General features: G+C 46.3%; 1 protein-coding gene across 4 annotated transcripts in view; it reads left to right on the forward strand.

Annotated features, from left to right (window-relative positions):
- LOC105464705 (solute carrier family 28 member 1) overlaps window positions 1-22,644 on the forward strand; it is a 68,164-nt gene that overhangs the window by 3,635 nt on the left and 41,885 nt on the right. For all 4 annotated transcript variants that reach the window (XR_011626230.1, XM_071100779.1, XM_071100777.1 and 1 more), the window contains exons 4-7: window positions 722-810; window positions 2,251-2,342; window positions 13,160-13,343; window positions 22,467-22,608. Coding sequence is in view for 3 of the 4 variants with exons in the window: in XM_071100779.1 (XP_070956880.1) it covers window positions 722-810; window positions 2,251-2,342; window positions 13,160-13,343; window positions 22,467-22,608 (507 nt within the window). In the remaining variant the exon portion in view is untranslated. The remainder of the gene's footprint in view (window positions 1-721; window positions 811-2,250; window positions 2,343-13,159; window positions 13,344-22,466; window positions 22,609-22,644) is intronic.

Consider the following 22,644-nt stretch of genomic DNA (forward strand, 5'->3'; position numbering starts at 1 on the left):
AGTCATTATACATTGACTGAGCACGTACTGTGTGCACTGTAGTCTGAAAGTCCTAGTCTGAAAGGGCAGGGCAGGCCCCAATGAGGAAGTGACATTTGAGCTGTTACCTACAGAATGAGAATAAAAACCAGATGACGGGGGAGGGGGTCTCTAAGGAAATCTCAGCCTTCAAGGAGCCTTGTCCTTGCTTTCAAGTGGCCAGGTCATGTCGAGGCACACCACCCAGAACTTGGAGCCTAGTAGGACACCCTGCACCCTCCCAGCCTGCTCTGACAAAGCCCCCTCCCCTTCACTGCCCTTGTCTCTTGGGGTGCTCCTTTCATGCTGTCATCTGCAAGAATGCCCACCCCCCACCCAAAACAGCTCCACAGACTCGGGGGTGCGTGGTGCCCTGAGGTCATGCGTTGAGGTAGCCCTGCCTGGGGCCTCCCTTACAGGCCTCCTCTCAGTCCCTTCCAGTCACAGCTGGGCAGCAGGTGTCTGTCCCTGCGCAGACCATGAGCTCGCTGAGGGCAGGATGTGTCTGGCAGAGCCCTCTGCACACAGTAGGTGCTCAGTGCCTGCCTTGCAGAATTCAGTTCAGTAGCCTTCTAATTCCTCCCTGTGCCCCAGCCCAGTCCCCTCCTCAGCCAGGGTCTCACCGTGGCCCCTGACCCCTGGCTGTAAGTTCCTGTGGGCAGGTAAGGGGCAGGCTGCCCTGACAGCCCCCTGCTGGCTGTAGGAGGAAGGCCAGCTCCCTGGGAGCGACTTGAGCGCCACCGAGATCAGGAGCAACTGGATCAAGGCGGCGCCGAAGCGCTTCTCCAGATGGTAGGTGATCTCTGGAGAGACAAGGGTGGGCCTGGGGTGGAGGCTGCTTGGGAACAGGATGCGGAGCCGGGCCTACTGGCGGATGGGAGTTGTGGGGACGTGAACCTTTGTTGAAGGAAGGAATAAAGGCGCTTTAGCCAACACGCACAAGCACATTAGACTCAAGGGTGAGCCAAATCATGGGCTCCCCACCTGCTTTTGAGCAGCTCAAATGAAATCCCATCAGGAACCCCAGTATATACCGTGGGGCCTGCTCTGAACCAGCTAGACCTCCCTCTCAACCTCCCCTTCTGCCTTCTCCCCCCATTCAGTCTCTGGGGTACCTTGGGGAGTCCCAAGACTCCGGTTAAAAATCCTGAACTGGGCAAGGCCCCTGATTTTACATGGGGAGGTGGAAGCCCAGAGAGGGGAAGGGACCAGCCTGGGTGGCATAGGCAGCAAGTGTCTGAGGTGAGCCTAGAACTCTGCCTCCTGATGTCTGGGCAGTCTGGGTCCTTGCTGGCCAGATGTGGAGCTAAGGACACCGTGATGGGTAGGGGGTGGTGGTGGGGGAGGGATTCCATTTCTCTGCCTGGGCAGGGGGTATGGGAAGAATGCCTCCCCAACCCTCTCAGGAGGTGGGAGGTGGGGACTGAGAGGGGGCGAGAGGCTCCTTAAAATGGCAGCTGGTGGGTGGATTCCAATTAGCATTGAGTAGGCTCAATGTGTGTCCCATGGGCACGTGGATGAACGACAGGGAAGGGGAGGGAGCCATCCGTGTTTGTCTTTCTTGCTTGCTTGCTTTTCCTTCCTTCATTCTTTCCTTCCTTCCTTCCTTCCTCTCTCTCTCTCTTTTTTTTTTTTTTTTTTTTTTTTTTTTTTTTTTTGAGGCAGGTCTCACTCTGTTGCCTGGGCTGGAGTGCAGTGGCATGATCTTGGTTCAGCCCCTCCTGGGCTCAAGCGATTCTCCTGCCTCAGCTTCTTGAGTAGCTGGGACCACAGATGCACGCCACCTGCCCAGCTAATTTTTGTATTTTTGGTAGAGACGGGGTTTGTCAGGTTGCCCAGGCTAGTCTCAAACTCCTGGGCTCAAGCGATCCACCCTCCTGGGCCTCCCAAAGTGCTGGGATTACTGGCGTGAGCCACCGCGCCCCCCAGCCACATTTCTGTATGTTGATGAGGTTCTGCCTTTTCAGTGAACTTCCTCCCGAGCCCTGGAGGCAGGGACTATCACTGGGGTAGGGGGGCCTGTAGGTGCTGCCACAGAGGCAGGAAGGCCTGAGCCATTTCTCTGTTCGCCCTGAGCTGGGGTTGCCCTGCAACCCTGTGAGGATGTCAAGGTAAGCCCTGGCTTGCCCCTGTTGCCACTTTACCAGGGACATACCTGAGTGGAGGTGCTGAGGATCTCCCCCAGGTGGGGTCTGCTCATGCACTCATGGACCCTACTGGTCCTGTTCCCAGGAGGAACCTGCAGCCAGCCCTGAGAGCCAGAAGTTTCTGCAGGGAGCACATGCAGCTGTTTCGATGGATCAGCACAGGCCTGCTCTGCACTGGTGAGCCTGGGGCCCAGCACTACCCAGGACACGATGACTCCTGCCTCAGTTGTCCATGTCTCAGGGCAGGATTATTCACTTACCCAGTCATTCAACAAATGGTTGTTGAGCACCAACTCAGGGCCAGTTCCCTTGCTGGGTACTGAGGCATCCATTAAACCAGGCCAGATCTTGTTCCCAAGGCACTCCCTCATCAGTAAGGGAGGGGGAAGAAATATTTCCACATAATGCAGCATGTCATCTGGGAGCACCAAGGAGGGATGGGGGATGGTCAGGGAGGACTTCCAGGAGGAGGTGACACTGGAGTCTCACAGGCTGAGTAGGAGTTAGCCAGGTGTAGGGGAAGGACACTAAGGAGGGCAAAGGCACTCCACACAGAGGAGTCACAGGAGCAAAGGTGAAAACTGGCAGGGTGTGGGTTTTGATAAACCTCGATGTCTGCACTCTAAGGTCTGGAGGGTAAAGTTCTAGACAAGGAGTGCCAGGGGATGGGGCTGGAGGGATAGGAAAGGGCCCGGGATGGGGAGTGGGTAGGGAGATGGGAGGATGCTCAGGGACTTGGATTTTACCCTCAAGGCCAGAGAGAGCCACTGAAGGGTTTGAACAGGGAAGCATCAAGGTGGAATTCACACTGTGGGACCCTGGAAGGAGGGCAGGAAAGATGGGGAGAAGGAGACATTGAGGGCTGCAGTGCCTGTGTGAGAATGAAGCTGTGGAAGGTGGGCGGGGGCAATAGGAGAGGTCCTAGGGAAGCAATACTAGCTGCACTTGGGAATGACTGGATGTGCAGGACGAAGGAAACCCTGAATCAGGGCTGCCCCAGGGGCCTGCTCGGGTAATGGGAGGATGATGGTGGCTTCCACAGAGCTAGAGAACATGCGTGCAGGAGGGAGTCTTGGAAGGAAGGGGGATAATTCGGGCAGTTTGTTGGAGGTACCACTGCCAGGCCATCTGAGAGAGAGAGGAGGCTCCCCAGGCACACTTGGAGAATGAATTGAGAAGTGGGTCAAGGACAGAAGCCTGGAGACCAGCCACACAGAAGGGGTTGGTGGCAGCCAAAGGAGCAAGGGTTTCAAGGAGGGAAAGATCAGCAGCATCTCTGCAAGACCTGCAGGACAAAATGAGCCATGTCCACCGATTTGGGGACAAGGAGGCCGTTGATGACTTAGGGTGTAGGTGCAGAAACTGAATTTGAGCAGATGGGAGAAGAGGCTGTGCAGACAGCAAGTGTAAATGGCTTTTGGGATCAATTTTTTTTATTATTATTATACCTTAAGTTCTAGGGTACATGTGCACAACATGCAAGTTTGTTACATATGTATACATGTGCAATGTTGGTGTGCTGCACCCATTAACTTGTCATTTACATTAGGTATATTTCCTAATGCTATTCTTCCCCCACCGCCCACCCCATGACAGACCCCAGTGTGTGATGTTCCCCACCCTGTGTCCAAGTGTTCTCACTGTTCAGTTCCCACCTATGAGTGAGAACATGCAGTGTTTGGTTTTCTGTCCTTGCAATAGTTTGCTCAGAATGATGGTTTCCATCTTCATCCATGTCCCTACAAAGGACATGAACTCATCCTTTTTTATGGCTGCATAGTATTCCACAGTGTATACGTGCCGCATTTTCTTAATCTAGTCTATCATTGATGGACATTTGGGTTGGTTCCAAGTCTTTGCTATTGTAAATAGTGCTACAATAAACATATGTGTGCATGTGTCTTTATAGCAGCATGATTTGTAATCCTTTGGGTATATGCCCAGTAATGGGATGGCTGGGTCAAATGGTATTTCTAGTTCTAGATCCTTGAGGAATCACCACGCTGTCTTCCACAATGGTTGAACTAGTTCACAGTCCCACCAACAGTGTAAAAGCATTCCTATTTCTCCAAATCCTCTCCAGCACCTGTTGTTTCCTGACTTTTTAATGATCGCCATTCTAACTGGTGTGAGATGGTATCACATTGTGGTTTTGATTTGCATTTCTCTGATGGCCAGTGATGATGAGCATTTTTTCACGTGTCTGCTGGCTGCATAAATGTCTTCTTTTGAGAAGTGTCTGTTCATATCTTTTGCCCACTTTTTGATGGGGTTGTTTGATTTTTGCTTGTAAATTTGTAAAGTTCTTTGTAGATTCTGGATATTAGCCCTTTGTCAGATGGGTAGATTGTAAAAATTTTCTCCCATTCTGTAGGTTGCCTGTTCACTCTGATGGTAGTTACTTTTGCTGTGCAGAAGCTCTTTAGTTTAATTAGATCCCATTTGTCAATTTTGGCTTTTGTTGCCATTGCTTTTGGTGTTTTAGACATGAAGTCCTTGCCCATGCCTATGGCCTAAATGGTATTGCCTAGGCTTTCTTCTAGGGTTTTTATGGTTTTGGGTCTAACATTTAAGTATTTAATCCATCTTGAATTAATTTTCATATAAGGTGTAAGGAAAGGATCCAGTTTCAGCTTTCTACATATGGCTAGCCAGTTTTCCCAGCACCATTTATTAAATAGGGAATCCTTTCCCCTTTTCTTATTTTTGCCAGATTTGTCAAAGAACAGATGGTTGTAGATGTGTGGTATTATTTCCAAGCGCTCTATTCTGTTCCATTGGTCTGTATCTCTCTTTTGGTACCAGTACCATGCTGTTTTGGTTACTGCAGCCTCATAGTATAGTTTGAAGTCAGGTAGCATGATTCCTCCAGCTTTGTTCTTTTGGCTTAGGATTGTCTTGGCAATGCAGGCTCTTTTTTTGTTCCATATAAACTTTAAAGTAGTTTTTTTCCCAGTTCTGTGAAGAAAGTCATGGTAGCTTGATGGGGATGGCATTGAATCTATAAATTACCTTGGGTAGTATGGCCATTTTCACAATATTGATTCTTCCTCTCCGTGAGCATGGAATGTTCTTCTATTTGTGTGTGTCCTCTTTTATTTCGTTGAGCAGTGGTTTGTAGTTCTCCTTGAAGAGGTCCTTCACTTCCCTTATAAGTTGGATTCCTAGGTATTTTATTCTCTTTGAAGCAATTGTGAATGGGAGTTCACTCATGATTTGGCTCTCTGTTTGTCTGTTATTGGTGTATAGGAACGCTCGTGATTTTTGCACATTGATTTTGTATCCTGAGACTTTGCTGAAGTTGCTTATTAGCTTAAGGAGATTTTAGGCTGAGACGATGGGGTTTTCTAAATATACAATCATGTCATCTGCAAACAGGAACAATCTGACTCCCTCTTTTCCTAATTGAATACCCTTTATTTCTTTCTCCTGCCTGATTGCCCTGGCCAGAACTTCCAACACTGTGTTGAATAGGAGTGGTGAGAGAGGGCATCCCTGTCTTGTGCCAGTTTTCAAAGGGAATGCTTCCAGTTTTTGCCCATTCGGTATCATATTGGCTGTGGGTTTGTCATAAATAGCTCTTATTATTTTGAGATACGTTCCATTGATACCTAGTTTATTGAGAGGTTTTTAGCATGAAAGGCTGCTGAATTTTGTCAAAGGCCTTTTCTGCATCTATTGAGATAATCATGTGGTTTTTGTCTTTGGTGCTGTTTATATGATGGATTATGTTTGTTGATTTGCATATGTTGACCCAGGCTTGCATCCCAGGGATGAAGCCAACTTGTTCGTGGTGGATAAGCTTTTTGATGTGCTGCTGGATTCGGTTTGCCAGTATTTTATTGAGGATTTTTGCATCGATGTTCATCAGGGATATTGGTCTAAAATTCTCTTTTTTTTGTTGTGTCTCTGCCAGGCTTTGGTATCAGGATGATGTTGGGCTCATAAAATGAATTAGGGAGGATTCCCTCTTTTTCTACTGATTGGAATAGTTTCAGAAGGAATGGTACCAGCTCCTCTTTGTACCTCTGGTAGAATTCGGTTGTGAATCTGTCTGGTCCGGGACTTTTTTTGGTTGGTAGGCTATTAACTATTGCCTCAATTTCAGAGCCTGTTATTGGTCTATTCAGGGATTCAACTTCTTCCTGGTTTAGTGTTGGGAGAGTGTATGTGTCCAGGAATTTATCCATTTCTTCTAGATTTTCTAGTTTATTTGTGTAGAGGTGTTTATCATATTCTCTGATGGTAGTTTGTAGTTCTGTGGGATCGGTGGTGATATCCCCTTTATCATTTTTTATTGTGTCTATTTGATTCTTCTCTCTTTTCTTCTTTATTAAGCTTGCTAGCGGTCTATCAATTAAAAAACCAGCTCCTGGATTCATTGATTTTTTGAAGGGTTTTTTGTGTCTCTATCTCCTTCAGTTCTGCTCTGATCTTAGTTATTTCTTGCCTTCTGCTAGCTTTTGAATATGTTTGATCTTGCTTCTCTAGTTCTTTTCATTGTGATATTAGGGTGTCCATTTTAGATCTTTCCTGCTTTCTCTTGTGGGCATTTAGTGCTATAAATTTCCCTCTACACACTGCTTTAAATGTGTCCCAGAGATTCTGGTATGTTGTGTCTTTGTTCTCATTGGTTTCAAAGAACATCTTTATTTCTGCCTTCATTTCGTTATGTATCCAGTAGTTATTCAGGAGCAGGTTGTTCAGTTTCCATGTAGTTGGGCGGTTTTGAGTGAGTTTCTGAATCCTGAGTTCTAGTTTGATTGCACTGTGGTCTGAGAGACAGTTTGTTATAATTTCTGTTCTTTTACATTTACTGAGGAGTGCTTTACTTCCAACTATGTGGTCAATTTTGGAATGAGTGTGATGTGGTGCTGAGAAGAATATATATTCTGTTGATTTGGGGTGGAGAGTTCTGTAGATGTCTATTAGGTCCACTTGGTTCAGAGCTGAGTTCAATTCCTGGATCTCATTGTTAACTTTCTGTCTCATTGATCTGTCTAATGTTGACAGTGGGGTGTTAAGGTCTCCTATTATTATTGTGTGGGAGTCTAAGTCTCTTTGTAGGCCTCTAAGGACTTGCTTTATGAATGTGGGTGCTCCTGTATTGGGTGCATATATATTTAGGGTAGTTAGCTCTTCTTGTTGAATTGATCCCTTTACCATTATGTAATGGCCTTCTTTGTCTCTTTTGATCTTTGTTGGTTTAAAGTCTGTTTTATCAGAGACTAGGATTGCAACCCCTGCCTTTTTTTGTTTTCCATTTGCTTGGTAGATCTTCCTCCATTCCTTTATTTTGAGCTTGTGTGTGTCTCTGCACGTGAGATGGGTCTCCTGAATACAGCACACCGATGGGTCTTGACTCTTTATCCAATTTGCCCGTCTGTGTCTTTTAATTGGAGCATTTAGCCCATTTACATTTAGGGTTAATAGTGTTATGTGTGAATTTGATCCTGTCATTATGATGTTAGCTGGTTATTTTGCCCATTCATTGATGCAGTTTCTTCATAGCATTGATGGTCTTTACAATTTGGCATGTTTTTGCAGTGGCTGATACCAGTTGTTCCTTTCCATGTTTAGTGCTTCCTTCAGGAGCTCTTGTAAGGCAGGCCTTGTGGTGATAAAAGCTCTCAGCATTTGTTTGTCTGTAAAGGATTTTATTTCTCCTTCACTTATGAAGCTTAGTTTGGCTGGATATGAAATTCTGGTTTGAAAATTCTTTTCTTTAAGAATGTTGAATATTGCCCCCCACTCTCTTCTGGCTTATAGGGTTTCTGCTGCGAGATCCACTGTTAGTCTGATGGGCTTCCCTTTGTGAGTAACCCAGCCTTTCTCTCTGGCTGCCCTTAATATTTTTTCCTTCATTTCAACTTTGGTGAATCTGACAATTATGTGTCTTGGAGTTGCTCTTCTCAAGGAGTATCTTTGTGACATTCACTGTATTTCCTGAATTTGAAAGTTGGCCTGCCTCACTAGGTTGGGGAAGTTCTCCTGGATAAAATCCTGAAGAATGTTTTCCAACTTGGTTCCATTCTCCCTGTCACTTTCAGGTATACCAGTCAGACGTAGATTTGGTCTTTTCACATAGTCCCATATTTCTTGGAGGCTTTGTTTGTTTCTTTTTACTCTTTTTTCTCTAAACTTCTCTTCTTGCTTCATTTCATTCATTTGATCTTCAATCACTAATACCCTTTCTTCTACTTGATCAAATCGGCAACTGAAGCTTGTGCATACATCACATAGTTCTTGTGCCACGGTTTTCAGCTCCATCAGGTCATTTAAGACTTCTCTACACTGTTTATTCTAGTTAGCCATTCGTCTAATCTTTTTTCAAGGTTTTTAGCTTCTTTGCGATGGGTTCGAACATCCTCCTTTAGCTCAGAGAAGTTTGTTATTACCAATTGTCTGAAGTCTTCTTCTCTCAAGCCATCAAAGTCATGCTCCATCCAGCTTTGTTCCATTGCTGGCAAGGAGCTGCATTCCTTTGGAGGAGAAGAGGCACTCTGATTTTTAGAATTTTCAGCTTTTCTGCTGTGGTTTCTCCCCATCTTTGTGGTTTTATCTACCTTTGGTCTTTGATGATGGTGATGTACAGATGGGGTTTTGGTGTGGATGTCCTTTCTGTTTGTTAGTTTTCCTTCTAGCAGTCAGGACCCTCAGCTGCAGGTCTGTTGGAGTTTGCTGGAGGTCCACTCCAGACCCTGTTTGCCTGGGTATCACCAGCAGAGGCTTCAAAACCACAAATATTGCAGAACGGCAGATGTTGCTGCCTGATCCTGCCTCTGGAAGCTTCATCTCAGAGGGGCATCCAGCCGTAGGAGGTGTCAGTTGGCCCCTACTGGGAGGTGTCTCCCAGTTAGGGTACTGGGAGTCAGGGACCCACTTGAGGAGGCAGAGTGTCCATTCTCAGATCTCAAATTCTGTGCTGGGAGGACCACTACTCTCTTCAAAGCTGTCAGACGGGACGTTTAAGCCTGCAGAAGTTTCTGCTGCCTTTTGTTCAGCTATGCCCTGCCCCCAGAGGTGGAGTCTACAGAGGCAGGGAGGCCTCCTTGAGCTGTGGTGGGCTCCACCCAGTTCCAGCTTCTGGACCGCTTTATTTACCTACTCAAGCCTCAGCAATGGTGGACACCCCTCCCCCAACCTCACTGCCGCCTTGCAGTTTGATCTCAGACTGCTGTGCTAATAGTGAGCGAGGCTCCGTGGGTGTGGGACCCTCCAAGTCAGGCACGGGATATAATCTCCTGGTGCACCGTTTGCTAAGGCCATTGGAAAAGCACAGTATTAGGGTGGGAGTGTGCCGATTTTCCAGGTACCGTCTGTCATGGCTTCCCTTTGCTGGGGAATGGAATTCCCTGACCCCTTGCACTTCCTGGGTGAGGCGATGCCCCGCCCTGCTAAGTGGGCTGCATCAACTGTCTGACAAGCCCCAGTGAGAGCCCCAGTGAGATGAACCTGGTACCTCAGTTGGAAATGCAGAAATCACCCATCTATTGCATCGCTCACGCTGAGAGCTGCAGACTGGAGCTGTTCCTACTCGGCCATCTTGGAACCAACCTTTTTTATTATTTTTTTGAGATGGAGTCTTGCTCTGTCACCCAGGCTGGAGTGCAGTGGTGCTATCTCGGCTCACTGCAACCTCTGCCTTCTGGGTTCACACCATTCTCCTGCCTCAGCCTCCCGAGTAGCTGGGACTACAGGCGCCTGCCACCACGCCCGGCTAATATTTTTTATATTTAGTAGAGACAGGGTTTCACCGTGTTAGCCAGGATGATCTTGATCTCCTGACCTCGTGATCCACCTCCTCAGCCTCCCAAAGTGCTGGGATTACAGGCGTGAGCCACTGCGCCCAGCCTTGATCAATTTTTATGACGTCAGGCGGGGAGGATGAATGGGCAGCATGTGACCAAGTGTCAAGGATGGGCATGAGTTTGGGGTGGGAGACACTTTGTGTGTAGGAGCTGAGGTGGGGAGTTTGTAGAAGGAACGTGAAGGAATGGGAGATGAAAAGATGACCAATGGAGCAAGGTCCCCTGGCACAGAGTAGAAGAGCTCCCCACCCCACAGGGAGGGGTGGGTCTTTTCAGGAGCAAGTTCACCTCATCCTGACAGGTTGGAATTAAAGAGGGGCCAGGCATGGCAGGTGGTTCATGCCTGTAATCCCAGCACTTCGGAAGGCTGCAGTGGGAGGATTGTTTGAGCCCAGGAGTTCGAGACCAGCCTGGGCCACACAGCAAGACCCAACCTCTACAAAAAATTTTAAAAATAAAAATAAATTTTGAAAAAAGAAAAAGGAGGATGGGTACAGATGCAGAGCTCATTATAGGTGCTCTGGAGGGGAAAGACAGTGAGAGAGGTGACAGCAATGACCTGGTCTGCTTGGTGAACTTTAAAGTAGGGTCATCTGCTGAGATGGGGTGGGTCCATGTCCCTCACAGCTTCCTCACAGCTTCCTCCTAGAGATGGTGACGTCCACTTTTGGCAGGGTCTGAAGCCAGGACCGTCTCTGTTTCCTTGGCTGCCTCCTTCACTCAGATCCAATTTGTTTCTCTTGAAGAACAATTGAATTATCTCAGTAGAGAATGAAAATTATCCCTCTCTTCCTATTTCCACGTTTGCCATGGCTTTCAGGAATGCAAACTGAATCATTAAATGATCTCTTGCAATGGTCAGCAGTGACTGTCTCTGGGTGACTTTGATTTCTCTGGCTTTTCAATATCTTTATTACATCACCTCTTTCCTGGGGAGGCTGTTCACAGATGTTCTGGGAATAGCTGTGATAGAGAAATGAAGCTCACATTCTCAGGACTTGGCTCCTGATCTGTGACAGTGGCTTGCTCACCTCAGGTAGGCCTTCTCCATGGGTACAGCGACAGCCCTGGCACCAGACTAACAAGGATGGCCTTGGTGTCCCCAGTCTTAGAAGAAGGGGGTGCCTCTTGCTGGCTGTTCCAGTCAAAGTCCCAGGGAGTTCTTCAAGGAGCTTAGCTCAGGTCCTGCCCGTCCCCAAACCAATCCCTGTGAACGGATCCTAGATGAATAAAATACTTCCAAAAGTACCACTGTCCTTGTGCCCTGCCTGCAGGACTCCTCCACACTGCCCCCTCTCCCTGAGTCCCTGTCCTGGTCTACCCAGACTCCCCCAGCCTTCCTGGCCCGCCTCAACCACAAAGCACAGGACCTGAGGTGCACAGACCTTCTTGGCCTCCTCGCCCCATGCCCTCCCTGTGTGAGGCACTCATCTTGGCTGGCCTCAGAGGCCTCGCTCTCCAAGTGGGCATCACTGTAGACCCCACCTTATAGGGGTCTTGTGAGGATTCATTGTGAAAGTGCATCTGAAGTGCTAAGCTCACCTCCTGGTGACCACGGATCCTCTCCCTGGCCAGGTCCGCCTCCCCTGAACCTCCACAGCTGGTACCAGCAGCCCCAGCACCACCCTGTGGGGCTCCAGCTGTGTGTCTCAGTGACACCCGTTCAGGTTGGAACTCTGGCCCACAAGCTTCCATATGAGAGAAGGGTCATTTTATGTTTTATGACTCAACTTATCTTCTCCCTCAATTTTATCATTCCAGCGAGTGACGGGAACTCAATTTCTGTCCAGTTGGAATCTTCCTTCATCCCTTCCTCTGGGGGTTACCAGGGGGGCTTATCTATTATTACTCCTCAAGTGTCTCCTGACTTGTCCACTTCTCCAGCTGGTCCTGGGTCCTCCATCCTTGCAGGTGACCATGGCGACGCCCTCTTCCCCATGGTGGGCTCATTCTGGTCTCCCACCTCTCTCCTCTTCAGGCCTCTCATGGAGACCACTTCAGCTGTTTTGGTGCCTGCAGAGCCTCACTGGCTTGCCATGCACCGCGTGGGCATTCCTCTCTCTGCAGTCCTGGGACCTCCCTGGGGCTCCACCAGGAAGCCAGGCACAAGGCTTCGCTGCTTGCAACGCTGCAAACACACCTGGCTTGGCAGCCTTGCCAGGCTCAGGCGCTTTCTCTGTGATACCATTGTCCTTGTTATTGCCTGGTAGCAGAGCGGTTGGGTAGAACTTACCTTTATTCGTGATGTTTCAGATCACATTTTTTATCCATGGTTAAGCATCCTTTCCATTCTTTGAGGATCCTGGATTCTGAAATTCCAAAGCCAGGGAGAGGCCAGGCGCGATGGCTTACACTTGTAATCGCAGCACTTTGGGAGGCTGAGGTGGGCGGACCACTTGAGCCCAGGAGTTCAACACCAGCCTGAGCAACATGACGAAACCCTGTCTCTACCAAAAATACAGAAATTAGCCAGCCTTGGTGGTGGGTACCTCTAATCCCAGCTACTCGAGAGGCTAAGGCAGAAGCATTGCTTTGACCCAGGAGGTGGAGGTTGCAGTCAGCCGAGATAGTGCTCCAGCCTGGGCAACAAAGTGAGACCCTGTCTCAAAAAAAAAAAAAAAAAAAATCTAGGGAGAGACATCTCCCCCTCAGCTATCCATTCTCACGCGCCTTTCTGAGGCATAAGCATGTACTGGCTGAGTGGCTCAAAGGAGAGAAGGGCAAAAGGGGAAAGGAAACTCTAGGAAGCACGGTCATTGATGAACATTTCAGGATGCAGTCCCAGCACACATATGTGGACTCCTTCATGGAGTAGCTGATGGGCTCGTCTCCTTCCTCCACGGGGCCTAGCATGGCGCTGGACCACAGCAGATGCTCCACTGATGCCCAGCACCTCTTGCTGTTTTGCTTTGCGGCCTCCTTACACATCTCCCTCACATTTGGTAAGCACTTTACAGTTTACAAGGCCCTTTCACAATGCCTTCTGCCAGTAACTCCTAACTACTTTTGACACAGTAGTGATGGTTGTTTTCATTTCCAGATGAGGAAACAGGCTCAGTGAGGTTGGGTGAGTTTCCTGCCCTCCACGATCTAGGTGGAGTAAGGTGGAGTCCGTGGCGGGGCTGCAGGGGCCTGAAGAGGTGATGTCGTGGCCATTGACCCCTCCTCTCTCTCGTCCCCCAGCGTTCGCTGCCTTCCTGCTGGTGGCCTGCCTCCTGGATTTCCAGAGGGCCCTGGCTCTGTTTGTCCTCACTTGTGTGGTCCTCACGTTCCTGGGCCACCGCCTGCTGAAACGGCTTCTGGGGCCAAAGCTAAGGAGGTTTCTCAAGCCTCAGGACCATCCTCGCCTGCTGCTCTGGGTTAAGAGGTGAGTGAGCTCACAGCCCTGAGGCAGGACAAGGGAGGGCCCGTGAGCTGAGGGGTTGGCTCCAGGGTTATGGCCAGGGCTGGAGGAAGAGGAAGGCTCTGTGTCATGGAGAACTCTCCAGGGCCCCAGGGCAGGAGCTTGTGGGTGACTTCAAACATAGCAGCATCTTTTGGTGTTTCACCAGTTCTTAGTCCCAGTTACAGCAGGTGACTGTGGTGGATGAAAACTGAACTCAACAGTTGCCTCCATTCAGGGATCCCAGCTCCTGGAGCAAGGAGGGCCCAAATCAGTACCTCCCTGAGATCACCTGGGCAGTGTGAGACAAAAAGCCGCAGGGACCATCCCTGGAGTGGGATTCAGCAGGCTCGATCGGGGTCCAGGTGCTAGTATTTTTCATTAGCCTCCAGGGAATTCTGATGTAGCCAGCAGAGTCTTACGTGTTTTGTAAGCCAAGGTTCACAAAAAAAATTGGCTTGGGGGAAGAAAACGGTTTCTATGGCTTAAAAAAAAAGTCTGAAGACCACCAATCTATTTCAGTACTCTATTTTGTTGATGAAGAAGCTGGTGGCCAAAGATACCCAAAGACTAAGTCAGGGGGATGCAAGGGTACAGGGGTGACTCTCACTTTCCCAAAGTGAAATCCGCATACCACAGCAAAATGATTTGAGCCAGCCTGTGGATGAACACATTTAAAATTTTATTTATAAGTACATTTACTGTTACATTTGACTTCTCTTTATTAAATACATTTGTGATTTATTTTTACAATGGTTTTCTATGACAAGTCATTGATGATGGTTTTCCATTTGAGGGACTGATACGAAGTTTCCTTTAAAAAAATGCATGCAGATAAACTGGACTTCATAAAAACTAAAAACTTTTTGATGCAACGCACACTATCAAAAAAGTGAAAAGACAACTCATGGAATGAGAGAAAAGATGTACAAATCCTATGTCTGCATAAAGAAACTGTATGCAGAATTACAACTCAACCATAAAAAGACAACCCATTTGAAGAATAAAAGGTTTTGCTACAGCCAAAAATCACATGAAAATGTGCTCAACATCAGTAGCCATCATGGAAATGCAAAGCAAAGCCACAATAAGATACCACTTCATATTCAGTCAGATGGCCATAATCAATAAGATAGATGATAACAAGTGTTGACAAAGATGTGGAGAAATTGAAACCCTGAGACACTGCTGGCAGAAATGCAAAACAGTGCAGCTGCTTTAGAAAATGGCTGACCAGGCATGGTGGCTCATGCCTGTAATCGCAGCACTTTGGGAGGCCAAGGTGGGAGGATCAAGAGGTCAGGAGTTCGAGACCAGCCTGGCCAACATGGCGAAACCCTGTCTCTACTAAAAATCCAAAAATTAGCCAGGCATGGTGGTGGGCGCCTGTAATCTCAGCTACCTGGGAGGCTGAGGCAGGAGAATTGCTTGAAACCGGAAGGCAGAGGTTGCAGTGAGTCGAGATCGCACCATTGCACTCCAGCACCATTGCTCCAACAAGAGCAAAACTCTGTCTCAAAAAAAAAAAAAAGAAAGAAAGAAAGAAAAAAGAAAATGGTTAGGCAGTTCCTCAAAATGTTAAACATGGACTTACCATATGACCCAGAAATTCCACTCCTAGGTATATACCTAAGAGAAATAAAAATATATGTCCACATAAAAACTTGTGCACAAATCTTCATATAGCATTAATCATAGCCAAAAAGTGAAAACTACACATATGTTCATCAACTGGAAAATGGATAAAGAAAATCTATATATCCATACAATAGAATATTATTTGGCCATGAAAAGGAATGTAGTCTTGATAAATACTACAATAATGATAAACCTTGAGAACATCATGCTCAGTGAAAGAAGCCAGTTTTAAAGAACCATATACTGCATGATTCCATTTATGTGAAATGTCCAGAATGGGCAAATCTGTGGAGACAGAGAGTTGATTAGTGATGGGAAATCTGTGGAGACAGAGAGTTGATTAGTGATTGCTAGGGTGGATGGGAAGAGGAGGTAGTGACCGCCAGTGGTTTGGGGCTTCATTTTGGGCTGATGAAAATATCCTAGGATTATGATAATGGTTGCACAAATCTGTAACTATACTAAAAACCATTAAACCATACACTTTTAGCCAGGCATGGTGGCTCAAGCCTGTAATCCCAGCACTTTGGGAGGCTGAGGCGGGTGGATCATGAGGTCAGGAGATCAAGACCATCCTGGCTAACACAGTGAAACCCTGTCTCTACTAAAAATACAAAAAAAAAAAAAAAAAAAAAAAAGCTGGGTGTGGTGGTATGCACCTGTAATCCCAGCTACTCAGGAGGCAGAGGCAGGAGAATCCCTTGAACCTGGGAAGCAGAGGTTGCAGTGAGCCAAGATTGCACCACTGTACTCCAGCCTGCGTGACAGAGTGAGACTCTGTCTCAAAAAAAAAAAAAAAAGAAAAAAAAAAACCAAACCAACCAACCAAACAAAAATACACTTTAAAAAATTGCTGCATAATATTATTAGGTTGGTGCGAAAGTAATTGTGGTTTTGCCGTTATGCAATACATTTTGCACCAACCTAATAAATGTGCATAGTTTCAGGGTACATGTGATAATATAATACATTCATATAATTTGTAAAGATCAAATTAGCGTACTTGGGATATCCATCAAATTAAATATTTGTCTTTTTTTATATTAGAACTATTCAAATTCTCCTAGCTATTTTGAAATATGCAATACATTATTGTACAGTGTAGCCACCTTACTCATCTATCTGTCACTAGGTCTTATTTCTTCTCTCAAACTATATATTTGTACCCATTAATCAACTTCTTGTCATCCCACCTCCCTCCTCCCCTTTAGAGTCTCTGGTAACGACCAAACTACTGTCTGTCTTCATAAGATCTACTTTTTAAGCTCCCACATATGAGTGAGAACATGCAGTATTTGTCTTTCTGTGCTTGGCTTATTTCACTGAACATAATGATCTCCAATTCCGTCCATGTTGCTGCTAATAATAGGATTTCATTGTTTTTTTATGGCTGAATGATATTCCATTGTGTATATATACCACATTTTCTTTATCCATTCATCTGTTGATGGGCACCTAGGTTGATTCCATATTTTGGCTATTGTGAATCATGCTGCAATAAACATGGAGTGCAGATGTCTTTTCAATATATTGATTTCCTTTTTTTTTTTTTCTTTGCGTATATACCCAGTAGAGGAATTACTGAATAATATGGTACTTCTATTTTTAGTTTTGTGAGGAACTTCTATCCTTGAACTATACACTGTAAATGGGCAAATTGTATGGCATGTAAATTTTGTCTCAATAAAGCTGTTAAAAAATACATGCATTTGGCTGGGCGTGGTGGCTCATGCTTGTAATCCCAGCACTTTGGGAGGCTGAGGCAGGCAGATCATGAGGTCAGGAGATCAAGACCATCCTGGTCAACACGGTGAAACCCCATCTCTACTAAAAATACAAAAAAATTAGCCAGGCGTGGTGGTGGGCGCCTGTAGTCCCAGCTACTCTGGAGGCTGAGGCAGGAGAATGGTGTGAACCTGGGAGATGGAGCTTGCAGTGAGCCAAGATAGCGCTACTGCACTCCAGCCTGGGTGACAGAGCAAGACTCCGTCTCAAAAAAAAAAAAAAAAAGCATGCATTTGATTTTGGCTCCCAGTTAAGATGGAATAACAGAGACCAGGTTTATCCTCCCAGTTGAAACAGCTAAAAAACTGGAACAAATACATGAGACAAGAGCTCTTTGATGTTGGACATCAGTCAATAAAGGACACTGATCCTTGAGAATTAGGAAACAAATGAGGTTAGTCCTGTGTTCTCCCCAGCTGACTGCCTGGAGAGCATTTCCAGACCACAGCACAGGGAAGGAAAACTGAGGTGGGACACCAGCAGATTCCCTAAGTTGAAGAGACAGAGCTGGCAATCTAGGGAAGCCAAGGCAGGCAGGGTTCACATTGCAGAGCACAGAGACACAGCTGAGAGATCACAGAGCAAAGCCCAGAGCTATGCAGAGAATCCTCCTTGAACATGCAGTTGAGTTCCGCTCAGAGAATACAGATGAGGAAACTACCCTAGTACTAGGAAAGAACCACCCAAAAGGAGAAGTGGGAATCATACCTGGAATCACACAGGGCCAGGAATAGTGTCTATTCCCGACAGTCAGGTGAAAAAAACCTCATAATGCACAGGGCATTGTTTAGCGTAGTAAGAAGGTTTTGGCTCAGTAGCAGAGAAAAAAAAAAATCAACTCTAGAATAAATGCTTCTCAGGCCCTGCCTAACATCTTAAAGACAAAACCTGAAAAAATTCAAACAGAGCATCAGTTAACCACGGCACAACTTCAGTTGAATATACACAGTTGAAGTCTCCAGAGGGGAAGGAGGGCAGAAAAAAATATTTGAAGAAATTATGTCCAGAAAAAATCCAAATAGGATGACAATTGGACACCCAAAGATTCAAGAAACTTCATGAACTCCCAGCACAAGAAACATGAAGACTATACCGAGGCAATAATCAAATTACTTAAGAACAGTGATAAAACCTTAACAACAACTAGAGAAAAAAGACATGTGCAGAGAAGCAGAAAGATGGATTACTAGCAGACGTCTTGTCAAAAATGAGTGAGAAAATAGTGGAACAGTCAACAACAACAATAGCAAATACCCAAAAGGCTGACAACCAACAATTCTTTACCAGTGAAATGTATTTCAAAAAAGAAGAGGAAATAAGAATTCTTTCAGTCATACAAAAGCTGAAATAATTTTTCAGACATAAAAAGCAGACTTATGCTACAAGAAATGCTAAAGGAGTGGCGCACACCTGTAGTCCCAGCTACTCAGGAGGCTGAGAAAGGAGGATCGCTTGAGCCTGGGAGACATAGGCTGCAGTAAGCCAGGATCATGCCACTGACTCCAGCCTGGACGATAGAGGGAGATGCTACGGCAAAAAGAAAAGAAAAGAAAAGAAAAGAGAGAAAGAGAGAGAAGCCAGTGTTGTGGCTCATGCCTATAATCCCAGCAATTTGGGAGGCCAACTTGGATAGATCACTTAAGCTCAGGAGTCCAAGACCAGCCTGAGCAATATGTTGAAACTCTGTCTCTAATAAAAATACACACACAAAAAATAGCCAGGCATGGTGGCATGCACCTGTAGTATCAGCTATTACACTTGGTTGGCTGAGGCACAAGAATTGCTTGAACCTGGGAGGTGGAGGTTGCAGTGAACTGAGATCACACCACTGCACTCCAGCCTGGGAGACACTGTCTCAAAAAAAAAAAAGAAAAAAAAAAAAAGGAAAAAAGAAAGAAAGAAATGTTAAAGGAAATTCTTTGAAGAGAAGGAAAATGCTACTAGCAGAAACCTGGTTCTACAAAAAGAAATGGGGTCAGGTGTGGTGGCTAATGCCTGTAATTTCAGCACTTTGTGAGGCTGAGGTAGGAGGACTGCTTGAGCCCAGGAGTTTGAGACCAGCCTGGGTAACATAATGAGACCCCATCTCTACAAAAAAATAGATAAATAAATTAGCCAGGTATGGTGGTGTGTACCTGTGATCCCAGCTACTTGAGAGGCTAAGGTAGGAGGACTGCTTGAGCCCAGGAGTTTGAGACCAGCCTGGGTAACATAATGAGACCCCATCTCTACAAAAAAATAGATAAATAAATTAGCCAGGTATGGTGGTGTGTACCTGTGATCCCAGCTACTTGAGAGGCTAAGGTAGGAGGATCGCTTGAGCACAGAAGGTCAAGGCTGCAGTGAGCTATGCACAATATGCCTATATGCCACTGCACTCCAGCCTGGGCAACAAAGCAGACCCTGTCTCAAAAAAGACAGAAAGGGAAGGGGAAGGGAAAAGGGAAGGGGAAGGGTAAAAGGCAAGGAAGGAAGGAAGGAAAAAGTTGATTAAAATTTAATCAACTTAGGCCAGGTGTGGTGGCTCACGCCTGTAATCCCAGCACTTTGGGAGGTTGAGGCAGGCAGATCACGAGGTCAAGAGATTGGGACTAGCCTGACCAACATGGTGAAACCCCGTCTCTACTAAAAATACAAAAATTAGCTGACTGGGCATAGTGGCATGCACCTGTAGTCCCAGCTACTCAGGTGGCTGAGGCAGGAGAATCGCTTGAACGTGGGAGACAGAGCCACAGCTCCTGGCCTTGTCATAAATCTTTAATAAGCAAAATAACCCAATTTAAAAATGAGCTCAAGACCAAGCATGGTGGCTCACGCCTATAACCCTAGTAGTTTAGGAGGCCAAGGTGGGTGGATCCCCTGAGGAGTTCGAGACCAGTCTGGCCAACATGGTGAAACCCTGTCTCTACTAAAAATACAAAAATTAGCCAGGCATGGTAACAGGCACCTGTAGTCCCAGCTACTTGGGAGACTGAGGCAGGAGAATTGCTTGAACCCAGGAGGTGGGTGTTATAGTGAGCCAAGATCTCGTGCCACTGCACTCTAGCCTGTGTGACAGAGCGATACACCATCTCAAAAACAAACAAACAAAAAACACTAAAAGGCTCAAGATATGAAAGACATTTAAAGAATATGCCTAAGTGGCAAATTAGTACATGGTAAGATGCTCAACACCATTTATCAGTAGAGAAATGCAAGTTAAAAACAGAAAGAGATACTACCATATACTGAGTAGAATGGGTAGAATTCAAAAGACTAACCATACCAAGTGTTGGCAAGGATATAGAGGAACTGAATTTTTTTATACTGCTAGTGGGAATATAAAATTGTGCAACTGCTGTAGAAAACAGATTGGCAGTTTCCAGGCCTATCATATAATCTACCTATTTTACTTATAGGCATTTACCCAAGAGAAATAAAAACATATATCCACACAAAGACTTGCACATGAAGTTTTGAATGTTCATAGCAGCTTTATCTGCAATAGCCAAAAACTGGAAATCAACAAAATGTCCATCAATAGGTGAACTGATAAGCACAGTGTGGTATATCCATATAATGGAATACTACTGAGCAATAAGATGGAATGGACTAGTGAATCATGCAGAAACCTAGATAAATCTCAAAATAATTACACTAAGTGAAAGAAGTCAAACAAAAAAGGTCAGGTACTGTATGGTTCTATTTATATAAACTTCTTTCTTTTCTTTTTAAAAAATTTATATAAAATTCTTAAAAATGCAAACTAGGTGGGGTGCGGTGGCTCACGCCTATAATCCAAGCACTTTGGGAGGCTGAGACGGGCAGATCACTTGAGGTCAGAAATTCAAGACCAGCCTGGCCAACATGGTGAAATCCCATCTCTTCTAAAAATACAAAAATTAGCTGGGCCTGGTGGTGCATCCCTGTAGTCCCAGCTACTTGGGAAGCTGAGGCAGGAAAAGCGCTTAAACCCCAGAGGTGGAGGTTGCAGTGAGCTGAGGTCATGCCATTGCACTCCAGCTTGGACGATGAAATGAGACTCTGTCTCAAAAACAAACAAACAAAAAAAAATGCAGACTAATCTAGTGGCAGAAAACATGTCAACTGTTACCTGGGAACAGGGAGGGAGGCAAGAAATTAAAAAAGGGATGATGGATACGTTCAATCTCTTGATTGCAGTGATGGTTTCAAAGACTATGCATATGCCAAAACGTATCAAATTGAACACCTCCAATATGTGCAATTGATTATATATCAACCATACCTCTAATAAAGCTGTTAAAAATAAAAAATTTGAAACTAGCATTTAAGTTTTTTTTTTTTTTTTTTTGAGATGGCATCTTGCTCTGTCACCCAGGCTGGAGTGCAGTGGCATGATCTCGGCTCACTGCAACCTCTGCCTCCCAGATTCAAGTGATTCTCCTGCCTCAGCCTCCCAAGTACCTGGGATTACAGGCACCCACCGCCACTCCCAGCTAATTTTTGGATTTTTAGTAGAGATGGGTTTCACCATGTTGGCCAGGCTGGTCTCGAATGCCTGACCTCAGGTGATCCACCCACCATGGCCTCCCAAAGTGCTGGGATTACAGGCATGAGCCACCACACCCGGCCATATTTGAGTTCTTATAAAGTCAGTTAACCTCAAGAGAAATAGTAAGTAAAGAGAGGTACAGTTGGCACACAAACAAGGCAAAGATTGTGCACATTGAACTGGAATGAGAAGAGTTTAAAAACGGGAGCAGAAAGAAAAGCAGTAGGCTCTGGAATTAGCCTGCTTGAGTTCAGATCTTTGGTCTCCTGCTTACCAACTAGGACCGGCCTGGATAAAACTGTAAAGTGAATAGACCTTGCTTCCAGAATGCCTGGGTTGAAATCTCAGTTCTGCCACTTTCTAGATGAGTGGCCTTGGGCCAGTTATTTAACCTCTCTGTGCCTCAGTTTCCTCATCTCTATCAAAAGAACGTGTCTCTCAGCATTGGTATAGTACCTGGCATATAATAGGTGCTCAGTGGAACATTAACTGTCATTAGTAGTACCCAGTGAGTTGATGACTGGATTGAACTGATGACCGGATTGGGGTGAGATCTTGAGCACCTGATGCCAAAACCTGAGCTCTCCCACCCTTCAGGCTGCATCCTGGACAAACAAATCCTAGCCCCAGGGAGGGAAGTGTTGCTGTTAAGGTTAGATCCATTCCTTGGTCTCCCTTGGTCTCAGGTGCTCAGCTCGGAGGTCCAAACTCACATCACATGCTTCTAGACATTTTGCAGTCATGGCCGATAGTGTTGAGTCCTGGGCGGCACAGGTCCTTTCTCCCACAAGGTCAGAGGCTGAGCTGAGCATCACTGCAGCGATGAGATTCCTGTAGCTGGATGGAGCCAGGTGCTTGTCACTATGCTCAGCTTGGTACATACATCCCCCTATATAATCCTGTCAGCAACGTTGAGAAATGAAGGGTCTCTGGCTTCATTTGACCCATGAGGAAACTAGACTCAGAGAGGCAAGGTGATCTGCCTGAGGTCACACAGTGAGGTCAGCTCTTCCCAGCATGTGGTTCCGGAGCTGGTGCTCTTTCCACTGTGCTGTGCTCTTTCTCCTCCTCCCAGCCCTGAGCACCTTTTCTCTGGGTTGCTGGGTGCTATTGTGTGTGGGTGGGGTGGGGGTACAGGCTGAGGGTGATGACTTTCTTCCTCTTGCCTGCAGGGGCCTAGCTCTTGCTGCTTTCCTGGGCCTGGTCCTGTGGCTGTCTCTGGACACCTCCCGGCGGCCTGAGCAACTGGTGTCCTTCGCAGGAATCTGCGTGTTCATTGCTCTCCTCTTTGCCTGCTCAAAGCATCCTTGCGCAGTGAGTGCCAGTTGTGGGGCCCAGGGCTGGAAGTGT

Source organism: Macaca nemestrina, chromosome 7, assembly GCF_043159975.1.
Source record: "Macaca nemestrina isolate mMacNem1 chromosome 7, mMacNem.hap1, whole genome shotgun sequence".
Classification (NCBI taxonomy): Eukaryota; Metazoa; Chordata; class Mammalia; order Primates; family Cercopithecidae; genus Macaca; species Macaca nemestrina.